Genomic DNA, 12,739 nt, shown 5'->3' on the forward strand with positions numbered 1-12,739 from the left:
CATGGTGTTGTTATAATAATAATAATAATAATAATAATAATAATAATAATAATAATAATAATAATAATAATAATAATAATAATAATAATAATAATAATAATAATAATAATAATAATAATAATAATAATAATAATAATAATGTTATAGTAGTAGTAGTATCATTGATAATAATTATATTCTCTATGTAGGACACTTGAAAAAAGTACTTGAAACCACACACAACACAACTTTTGGCTCGATTTGGCTCGTTTTGGCTCGACTTGGAGGAAATTTTTCGAGCCGAGTTCTCGAGTCAAGCTCAAAGATGTCTGTTTCGAGTCGAGTCGAGTTTTAATGAAACTCGCTCGTGCCCATCCCTAAAGATAAGACAAAAATTATAGAGCAATCTGGGTGCAGCAGAAATCCGTCACTTCGGAGTAATAGGCTGCCGAAAACATGAGAAAATGAACCTTAAAGGTCCATAGCGCCAAAACTATGGGACTTACCGTAGTCAGATCAAGACTTCACTTAGGAACTAATAAGTGTGCTATCCAAAAATACATGTTTTAGAATTTTGCGGTACTCATGCAACAATGTTTACAGAGGGAGTTTGGCTACTGGCATATAGTCCTAATTTGAGGTGCTCACCAACTATCTCTATAAAAATTGTTGCGGAAGTACCGCAGGATTCTGAAACATGGACATTTGGATAGCGCACATATTAGTTCGAAGTTCCTAAGTGAAAACTTGACCTCACAACGGTAGGTCCCATAGTTTTCGAGCTATGGACCTTTATTTTTTCTTTTTTTCCGGCAGTCCATAACTGCAAAAGGAAGCATTTGTGCACCCAGGTTGGTCTATACTTTTTGTCTCATCTTCGTGTGAGGAATCACCTCCCATACGTTGTCTATCTCTTTTTGAAGTACCCTGTATATTTGAATAACTTTATTCGATTATCGGAAGGAAATAAGGTCATAATGTGCGCCAGACGGTTTTAAAGTAAAAACCCACCATCAAAAGACGAGTGTCACAAGTTATTAATCATTCTCTTTTATAGAAAAAAAAAAGATAAATACAAAGGTAGGAGCTGGCAGCACTGCCCGAAACGGCTTGTATCAAACAATATGAAACTTGTGTGTTCTTTACCATTGTCTCTCAGTTTGCGAATATTAAACCGTGGTAAGCGAAACGCTTTAAAAATATTTTTATTGCTTTCTCGTCTGTCGACAGTAGTATGGTAATGAAAACAAAATATGTCTCTTTTTCTCCCACAACTTTTAAATAGTCGAAAACCAACGACGAAGCGACACATAAAAATTGACTTTTGTGGGACGTTGTGAGCCGCAGTTGACGGCTTCTTGTATTAAAATAGGTGGATGCTAACTGTTTTTATTACCAAACCATGCAAAATGTAGAGTTAATTCTTGTTAAGGTTCATATACCACGTCGTCCGTCGGAGATGTGAAGCAAATGAGGATTTGACAACAGGTTGACGCCGAAGAATGTATGTAACAGAAGAACCGACTGTTACTGACTAACGACTAGACTAACGCTAGTGGGTCACTGGACTTAGATAAATGTTTCTAAGGAAAAAAAAATAAAAAATAAAATTCACCGTTTTTATTGCACAATATGCTCGTTGACGTGTCACCGTTCACTTTGATTTGCGAAATGTCTTTTATTTTCTTCCATCAACTTACAACCCATCATCCAATAGTACCTGGCGAGATTTACAAAATGAAAAGGTTTTATTTATTAGGAATCCAGCAAACTTGTTTCCTTCACTTCAAATAGAATAAAAATATGTAAATATCTAGAAATATATAAAAGTAAAAATAGAATTGTATTGACGCCCGACTTATATCGTTGTTTAAGATTTCATTATCATACGTATGACGTCTGGAGATGAGCTAAATTAAGATTGAAAGTATGAAGGATATGGTTGAACCATTGAAAGTTAAGGAAAAGCATGTAAAAAGATACAGTTGTTCCTATTTGTTATATTTTGGGGTTATTTCTGATAGTCATGTAACGTTTGTAGCACATATACCGACAATAATTATCGGTATATGTGCTATTGTAAATGAAGCATTTAGAAACATAGGTTCAACTTCAAGATTTGGTAAATATTATTTTCGTGTATGTTTAGTCGCAGCTGGAATTTGCTTCCACAGTATGGAATTGGATTATCTTCTTAAAACACACACACACACAGAGGCGCCGATCGAAGGGGGCTATAGGGGCTATAGTCCCCCTTGACACTTAGGTATACACGGGATAAAATGGGCTTCAATCCTGCTTTACAATGGTTTAACCCCTCCCTTGATCATATCCTGGATCCGCCACTATATATATATATATATATATATATATATATATATATATATATATATATATATATATATATATATATATATATATATATATATATATATATATATATATATATATATATATATATATATGCGAAACCAAAACAATGTTCTATTCTCTTTGATACAGTTAACACAAATATACCGGTACAAATACAGCCCCTTATATACTACAATACAAATGATCATAAATTAGTTTCACCAATAGACAATATTTACCATAACGAGAAAAAGGTTCAAAAGAGTTGGATAATTGACTTTCTGCTATGATATAATTAACACTTTATGTGTATTCTACAGACCATTATTCTATCATATGGTCTACCATTATTCTATCTACTATTATTCTACCATTATTCTATCTACTATTATTCTACCATTATTCTACAGACCATTATTCTATTATAATACCATATTGTTAGTAATACTGATGACTAGACACCGGATATTTAGGTATTAAACATCTGGAAAATAGGAACTTAAATTTTTTTTAAAAAATAAACACTAAAATAGGCACTTAAATATAACTCGAAATAATGAAGATAAACACTAAATACAATTAAAAAATAAATTCAAGTCATAGATAATGGTAAAATAATATAGAAATATACCTGATTGTTAATATCTTCTTTTACTGTATATGTAAAAACGAAGCTCGACATGTATTTCGTGTGTAATTGGTGACTACATTCTGTACAGCACTTTATCACTACACATAACAGTCCAAATTTTAGACACTTCATCAGTATACAGCAGCCCAAAGTTTTACAGCACTTTATCAGTACACATAGTAGTCCAAAGTTTTACGGCATCTTATTACTACAAACAGCACTTATATTTCTCGGAAGAGACAGGATCCTCCTTGAAATACTAAATTACATAGTTTTCCCAATAAAGTCGTATCTTTAATATTAAAGAATAGGCATTTTTTCTACTGATGACTAAGATTCGGAAGTTGAAAGCGGAAAAATTGCCTAAAAAGGGCCTATAAAAATACCTTAAAAAGACCTAAAATATCTTTAAAAAAGGACTTAAAAACTGGAAAAAAGGACATAAAAGTAAGACCCAATTTAATTAGAATTACATATTTATTACATATTTAATGAATATAACGCTCAAGAAATACAAGCGTCTGGTAGGTTCACGGTCGGTCATTTCTTCCACAAACTGTCCAAACTTAAAAAGAAAACTTCCCCACCCTCGCCTCCTTTGCTGGAGGACATTGTTACACCTACTTATCTGATTTGTGATTGCTGCAGATTGGTTTTATCAGTCCAGTCGTTGAAGAATGTCTTATCTTTTGATTTTTTTTACTAAAGAAAATATGTTTAAGAGGTGCTGGTGATTCGAGTTAATAGCCAGTAAATTTATTGTCGAAAGATGAAGTGCAAGAAAAGACGTTAAGACCTATAAAAAGCTTAAAAAAGACCAATAAATATAAAAAAACGTCGAAAAAGGCAAAAAAGGATAAATAAAATTCACCATTTTCTGGTCTACAATAACTCAAAATGAATATATATTATGTTACGCCTCGTCTTCGGGCACTCGTGAAAAAAGAGGATTTTTCCTCAACTTCCGGGCCCTACTGATGACAATTGATAACAGACCAAGGACCACGTTATAAATTATGATTATACATGCTGTTTTTAAAGAAATATCTTATTTCATTTGTAATTATGATTTATTGTTGACACGAGTTGGTGGCAGTTAATCAACACTAAAAGTGTTTTCGGACCTAAATTTATCAGAGCATTTGTTCATTTTGTGAGCACTAGCTACCCTGAAAATACGTCCCACATATTGAGATACACCCTGTATATTGTTTTAATAATATACAAGGTGTATAATAACATATGGGACGTACTTTGTATATTACTGAAACAATCAAATCACATTGTAGTCGAGTTGTCAGAAAGATGACGAGTCTATAAAAAGATCACCGCTCATGCTAATGATCAAAGTGCCCACGCTTGGATAAAATCCTAATTGATTTTTTTTAAATATTCATTTCAGAATGCTGAATCCAATGAAGTTATTTCTAAACATAGGGCACGAGATTCGTCAATAGGGTCATTTTGTATTCGGCAATAGGGTCACGAGAAAATTGATCTGAAATTTGAGATATTTATATTTGTTTATTTATATCCCGACTTTGAGATTCTTTCCCTTGTATGCACAGTCTTTCCACAAATAAATACAGGGTGGCCCAAAAGTAGGTGTACAGTCCCGTACTGATCAGCTCACTGTACTTTATATCATTTCTTATTGTTATCCATCAAGTAGACTTAGTTTCTTTATTATTTGTTTTAATGTACTTTTACTTATACCTTAAGCTCGGAACAGCCGAAGCAAATAAACCCATTAACTAGAATGCATGGGTGTATACCTACTTTTGGGCCACCCTGTATATGTATTTCTTTTGAGAATGCTGAATCCAATGGAGTTATTTCTAAACATATTCGGCAATGGAGTCACGAGAAAACTGACCTGAAATTTGAGATATTTATTTACTTATAACCTAACTTTGGAGTTCTTTCTCTCGTAAGCACACGGGCAAATATATTTAAAAATAGATTTATTCGATTCAGCGTCCTTAAATTACTAGACCTACAAGCGAAGCGCAATTAGAGATTTATCCACGTGTAGGCACCCTTTCAACAAGTAAATATACGTATATTTTTGACTCCTATAAAATTATAACTATAATTTGTGTTTTAAAAAGACGAATAATAGTGTACTCACCAATAAATTCGTTTCTAAGTCGCGTCCTGTCTTTGAGTTGTGGCGTCGATATTATAATACAGTTGATAAAGGCGACCAGCGCCGTTTTATAATCGACGGACGTAGAGGTGCGAAGTTCCGACACTATCACCTTAAAGCGGTACCTTTCACATTTCAGATCCTGAAATTAAATAATAATAATAATAATAATAATTTTCCAAGAAACAACTCTCGACATAACAAAAAATGCAGCTGCACTGATGAAATTAAGACAGAATTACACAGGAAATTGTAAAATGTGATACAAATATGCAAGGTTTTCAATGCATAGAAAGGCGTCCATAAGGAGGAAAAAGGTAAGGACAGCTTTTTTTTTTTTTTTTTTTTTTTTTTAAACAATGTAAAACTCCTTTGGCTGAAAGCACAATTAGAATTCTTAAAAGTTTCTCGCTAAGCTCACGCCCATTTTTTTAAAAATTTTTTGCAAGAAAAGCATTTAGGTTCGAACAAGCGTGTCTGCATGAAATTTTATTTATACGTCCATACAGGCCGGTAGCCAGTCCAAAAATGTAGGGTGGCCCCGGCTGAAGTTAGGGGGGGCGATCCAACCACATTATAGTTCATTGCTATATTATAGTTCATTTGCAAGCCTACCGTGGAAATTTTAGGGAGGACAGCAAAAATTTAGGGGTGCCCGGCCCCTTAGACTCCCCTGGATACGGGTCTGCGTCCATAAGGGAATTCCGAATGTGCTGGTGGGTCTCGTTTTTCTGCAAGACTCATTTTGTTATAAAATTAGGTCTACATGGCGAGCAGATTTGATCTTATCCCGAACGGTTATCGTCGAATATACGCGGCTTAAAGGAGCACTCTGATTAGCCAAATTCAAAAGACCTCAACAGTTTATCCCTCTATAAGCGACGTTTTCTTCATCGCCTCCGTGGCTAAGTCGGAAGAGCACACGGCTAGTAATTGAAAGGTTCGTGGTTCGTGCCCTCCCCCCCCTCTGAAGCACAATTTTTTACTTGTTTAAAGTATTTTTTTAGACTCAGCATAATGTAAACACATTACGCATGAAGGCGATTTAACATATTTTGGGGGAATAATTTTGTGCCTCATTAACGCTTATAGCACGGCTCAACACCAGTTGTGTGTTAAAGACGTAACACACCCCCTGTGTTAAACACCAACACCGTGGGGTATGTGTTGAACTAACACCAGAACATAGTCGTAGCCACGCTGAAACCACTGCCCTGTGTTAAAATTGAGTTGAATTAACACAACCATTTTTTGCTGTGTAGAAACTAAATGTAATGCAGATATATTGACTAAAAACACAAATGAGAGCTGTCAATATAATGTTCAAAGCAACATGAATAACTGGAAAACACCGAGTTAAGAAAAACAAGATAGTCACATGCCATAGTTGTACGACATTCTGCACCAGACGCTCACCTAAAAAGTTTTGTTAGGAAGAATTCAAACTTAGGGGAGTCCATACAATACTACAAGACATTACTTCTATGTACCAAAAATACTATAAGTAATTGTTAAGAACTGCTACCTACATTCTCAGATAAAAATAGAACTAGATTGCTTTTATACCTAAGACAAGGAACAGTATAGATAAAGTGCAACATCAAATCTTTAGGATAAATCAATCATTTCTCTTGCTAAGGCAAACAGTTTTATTAAGAAAATGTACAAGTGTATGTCGATTTTCTCTTGGCGGCAAAGGGCCGGGCCCGGTGAACTCCCCCACGTGAATGCGCTTCTGCTTTGCATATTTATTGTTGAACGCCACGCCAAAGGATGACATTTTTTAAGTTATCCACAGGTTTCCCAATGTTACAGCCAGTGTTCTGCCACACGTAACGAAACATTGGTTTACATATTTCCACAGATAGTTGATTCTAATTAACTTAAAAAACTAACTCTATGGTCTATGGAACCCGAAGATTCAATGTCGCGTTCACAAAAGCTCTCCACTGACTTCTATCCTTAGCCAATTGGATCCACTTTCTACTTTGTATTTCTATTTCTGCGAGATCCATCTTAATATTGTCCTCCCATCTGCGCCTAGGTCTTCCTAATGGTCGTTTTCCGATTGGTATTCCAGTCCGTTTCTACTTTCTTCCATTCTAGCTACATGACCTGCCCATCTAAGCCTCCTAGACTTGATGACCCTAACAATGTTGGGTAAACCGTATAAATTATGTAGTTCCTCGTTATGAAGATTCCACCATTCTTCTTTCTCGTTCCTCTTAGGTTCGAACATTCATCTCAGGATCTTATTCTCAAATGCTTTCAGTCTATGTTCTTCCCTCAGAGTAAGCGACCATGTTTCGCAATCATAAAGAGCAACAGGCATGAGTATCGTTTTATATATTTTAAACTTCAAATTCCTCTACAGAATTCGCGAAGACAAGAACTTTTGAACAACATAATAACACGAATTCCTTGCTTTTAGTCGACATTTAATTTATTCGTGAATATGGTTGATGTTGATAGTTGATTCTAAATAGCATAATGCAATTTCATGATAGAGTATCCGTCAAGCATTGTACTGACAGCCCTCTCATGCATTAATACTTACGATACCTTCATTTAGTTTAACATCCAGAATGACTTTGCAACAGCGCGTTGTCAGATACAGTCTTGAGCGTACTAATACGGTATTTCGATCTTCTCGTACGGTATACGGTCTGACTCCTTGACCGTGCGTATTATGTAGGGTCTTACTGAAATTTTGTAGTAATATTCTGTCATGTTTCCTATATCCCAGTGACTTCTGGTCCACAACTCATCACAACCCACAGTAGTGTTGCTTTGAAAGCTGACTTCTTCTTTCATCATTCAGTAAAATAAAAGTAAACCTTTATGAAAGTGAAAAACCGAAATAAAGTAATCTTCTTTTACAGTATATGTAGCTACATGTGTTTAAACCAATTAACGTGAAGTATAATGGATTAGCATATAATAGTTTTATACCATTCCAAAATAATTAAACCACATGACAATATGTTTTCAGTACGGCTCAAACAGAAAGTTGCATTCAATAGAAAGTGACGAAGTTTCTTTGGAGGATGGAGATGATGAAATCAGTTTTAATGATTGACAAATTTGTGTTTTTCTCTCGTTATTTTGTCATCTTGCAAAACTGAAATTAATTTTCTATATTTTGAAATAATTGACGTAGTACTATGTTACGTATATTACTTTGTGCATAACTTCAAAGCAATACAATAGACTATCTGGATACAGCAAAATAATAATAATAATAATAATAATAATAATAATAATAATAATAATAATAATAATAATAATAATAATAATAATAATAATAATAATAATAATAATAAAATAACAGGATGTGTCTAAAAGTAAAGGGATCCCATAAGAAATTTTAGAGTGTACAATCTTACAGAGGATAAAAAAATCGATTCTTATCTCGCGTATGATTGTCGAGTTTTGTGTCTGGCAACGCTGGGTTGCTGTGACATCTACTGGACGTTTGCAGTCTTGCAGAGATCACGTGTGTTATATGTTGCTATAATAAATATTTAACTGATGTATATCATGACCAACAAGTAAATATTAAACTCACGTGAATTATAACATATTGCTACATATAATAAATACTTAACTCATGTATATTTTGATACGTTGCTAGCTATGATAAATACATAACTCACGTGCATAAAGATATGATGCAGTAAATATTTAAATCACCAGTAATACACTATGCCGCTATAAAATATTTAACTCAAGTATATAATGAGAATTTGTTATAATAAATATTTAACTCGTGTGCATTATGATATTTTGCTGTAATAAATATCCAGTAGATGTATATTATAATACGTTGCTATACTGAATATTCAATTCATATGTATACGAGACAGTAAGTAAACTAAGGTTACAGCGGATAGTAGGTATTCATTCAAAAAATGAATATCTGACAAAATGTCTACTACAATGTATTTAGTGATACAAAGGTTATTCTTAAACGTAACTGCCACCATTTTACAAATAATTGTTAAGTAGGATAGTCATAGAATTCTAGTTCCTCCTGCTCGTACCATATTTCAGTTTCGCTCTTGATTTCTTCATCATCGTGTAAGTTAGTCCGGAAGATCTTTCTTCAGGTGAAGAAATAAGTGGAAGTCGCTGGGCACATGGTCTGGGTTGTATGGCGGCTGGTTCCCAGTTGATATTTTACATTTGGCAGGATTCTGATTCGTCAAGCCACTGAAAACACATCTTAGACCACGTTTCCATTTTACATGAATCTTGTAGCTGTCATTAAAAAAAAAAAAAACTTGCAACCCGATATTTCTATTTACTGTTTACTTGTTACAACTTCCTGAAAGCAAGAAAGGTATCTTCACCCATGCAGCACTGCACTCTAGTGGACAAATAGTAAACCTCCTCATTAAAACGTGTATTTTAGGGCACTTGCCTTTCCTGTTCAAAAGAATGCGTTGTTTCGGAAGTGGTGAAACTGGTGTTTCGTTTATGTCAGCGAGAGGGCGATAGCAGGTAGCAAGCAAGACAACCCAGAAATTTGCACATGGTTTAACTTCTTGCAAAATGAAAAAAAAAAAAAAATGTCAGAAAGTTGCCCATGGTTTAACTCCTTGCAACCCTTTCAATATTATGTTTACATGGAGAAATATAGTAGGGTTGCAAGGTTCTTTTTATGACAGCTACAAGATTCATGTAACGTGACAACCACCCTTTCCACTAGAATCAGGCAGTAATGTGGGAAAGCTGCAAGAGGGAAGCCGAGGGCTAACTGTGAAAGCCAGCCCCAACATAACCAACTTGTGTCCGCTTGCACAGGTTGTATTCTTACTTTACGGATACTCTTATTATTATGATATAGTTCTATATATAATAAATTTAACTTATATATTTAGCTGTGATAAATATTTAATTCACGTGTATGTTACATGATATGTTGCTCCACTGGTCTGACAAGTAACGCGCATGCCTTTCGAGCACGGGTTCTCGCCTTTAGTTTCCGCCAGTGTTGCCAACCGTAGCGGAATTCTGCTACGCGTAGCGACTTTTCGTTGGCCTGGCGACAAGCGGCGACGGACGAAAAATACGACTTTTGAAAACCTATCTTAAGACTTCCAATTTTCCCTTATAGCTTGAAGGAAGTGAACAAATTAGGTTAGAAAACATTTATTTCATTCTAAAATGCTTAATATAGTTTTATAGAGGAAAAGTACAAAACATTCAATAAACGGGATTATCCCGTTTTCGAGAATGCTGTATCAGTGATGCCAATCTGGGAAAAATCCCATATCATGGGAGGTTTTGACCTTATTTTCTCGGAAAGGGATAATAAGCAGCATATATGGGATTTTTCGAGAAGATCGAAATTTACGGCTTATTCATTTAGATATTGTAAAAAGTGACTAACACAGAGAAATTTAATTTCTAATATTATAGCATACTTTTAATTAGTATAACGTGGGAAGTTCACACGTAAAATGGAATTTTTTGAGTCTCGACATGGGATTTCATATTGTTTGAGGTTGGCATCACTGTGCTGTATGTAAGGGAAGAGGAAAATTGCACAAGTATCCATACCTGCTCTTGCTACTGCTGATTCAAAATAGGAATTGCAATTAAGTCATACTCATAAAGTGCATCTTTTGCTGTTGTAACTGGCAGCCAGCATCTAGAACAAGCCATATAATCGACGAGGAAAACTAAAGTTCTTTAGAGTTCGCTAATTTAAAGCATAAGTTATTTATGTTAAATTTTATAATTTTGAAGTAATGCAAAGCACTATGCAAACAGGTAAGTGGAGTGAGGTTATAAGGACGAGAGATAACCGGGAATTCCAACTCCTATGTTAATTTGATATAACTTCATGAGTATTTTACAGTTATATACAATTTATATTTAGGCTGAATTTAGGCTCTAATTGGAAAAAACTTAATCATTGCCAATAAAATTCCCGGATACGTGTCTGTACGGAAATTACCATATTTGTCGACCTATATTACTTACATTTAACTCCATAAGATTATATGCTGACAATAACAGGTTCGTAGCCATGCTTAAGAATTGTCTTTAGAGGGGCTGCATTTAAGAGATATCTGTAATAAAATTCAAAGATTCTACAAAATTTAATAAATACTTTCCGTCATAAAAAAAAATAATATTTCCCGTCATAGAAATTTTAAAATGTTATGGTCAATCCTTAAATGTTCTGATAAGCCCGTCGCCTTCTAGCCAAGGGGTCTCTGGTTCGATTCTGGTGGGGACACAGGAAATATTTTTGCAGCTTTGTTAACATCGCTTTTTGGACCGTTACATTTTAATTTTATAATGTAGCGAAAACTATCGGAATTCGGTAAGGGTAGCGGAACGTGGCGGAATTTTGACGGCACAGTAGCGAGTTTTCAACCTGGGGACCTGGCAACACTGGAGAGCACTACGGTAGTTCGAATTTCACTTTAGACTGTAGATACACGTCTCATATGGCCTTGAGGGTGAAAAAGAGTGATAAATTTCAACAAACAAAAGTAAGCGTATAATAAATATTTAACTTATGTGTGTATATGTTGGTATAATGGATAAGGGATGAGCCTATATTAAAAGGTACAATTCCGGAACTCTCCGGTGAAATTGATGAAAGCTATCATAAGCGTCAGTCGCAATAGCTGATCACTGGATTCGAGTCGAAGACCTCTTGATTATAAAGCAAGAATGCTAACCATTATCCTAGACACGATTGGTTTTTTAAATACCAATTAATATTTATTTTTGTTGGGAGGGAAGATACAATGGCTCAATTGTAAAATAATGTTCTCTGATACAAGGATTTCTGGTTCGATTTCAGTGCATGCATTTTTATGGCACAATATCGCATCGATGTATTTTCTCACAGTGCTCGTTTCCTTCCACATTCTAATACCACAAATTCTATAATAATTACAGCCCAGATTTATATTTTGTAGTAACATGCAGATACGCATGGAAAATATTTTTTTTCTTTCCGATGGACTTGTAAGGATTGACGCATATGATAACGCATATTTTGAGTTAATTTCGATGTACATACATATTTTGTAAACTTTGCAGGAGACTGCACATTTCCAAGTTTTACTGCTGTATACTAGCATATTTCAGAGTATATCACAAGAAAATAAGTTACATTTAAAGTAAGCTGAATCACTTTGTATATGCAGATGTAGAATGAAATTTGTTTTCTGAAAAAAAAAAAAAAAAAAAAAAAAAGCATTGAGTTTGTTGCTTCAATTCACTTTCGATTGCAACACAGGTCATCAAGGTAAGATATTTTTGTAAGAAATTGAAATTTTATTTTCTTAGTGTATATTTCAGTGCATATGTTAAATATTTATTGTATATTTTAGAGCACATTTTAAACATTTTTCGTACATATTTGTATGCACATCTCGGAGTTTGTTTGTGCATGGAAATCCGGGCTCTAATAATAAATATTAGCTTGCAATTGTTATCCAACTTCTTTAGCCCATAACACATAATTCTGGCCATAACTCAAAACTTATTTAATTACCATTTGTTTCTTCTGTTAAGTTAGGTTATAATATATCAATGGTATATATATTACGAGATTTGACCGTATTTCTCACGAAGTTATTTCAGTAAAACTGCTCAGT

At 34.3% G+C, this 12,739-nt stretch overlaps 1 protein-coding gene across 2 annotated transcripts in view; it reads right to left on the minus strand.

The window, feature by feature from the left end:
* The window catches only part of LOC145681179 (uncharacterized), a gene marked incomplete at its 5' end in the record, with an annotated part of 393,968 nt that overhangs the window by 128,943 nt on the left and 252,286 nt on the right, over positions 1-12,739 (minus strand). For both annotated transcript variants that reach the window (XM_081752658.1, XM_081752657.1), the window contains 1 exon segment: positions 5,094-5,253. In XM_081752658.1, coding sequence (XP_081608784.1) covers positions 5,094-5,253 — 160 coding nt within the window.

This window comes from Thermobia domestica, chromosome 3, assembly GCF_964235325.1.
Source record: "Thermobia domestica chromosome 3, izTheDome1.hap1.1, whole genome shotgun sequence".
Classification (NCBI taxonomy): Eukaryota; Metazoa; Arthropoda; class Insecta; order Zygentoma; family Lepismatidae; genus Thermobia; species Thermobia domestica.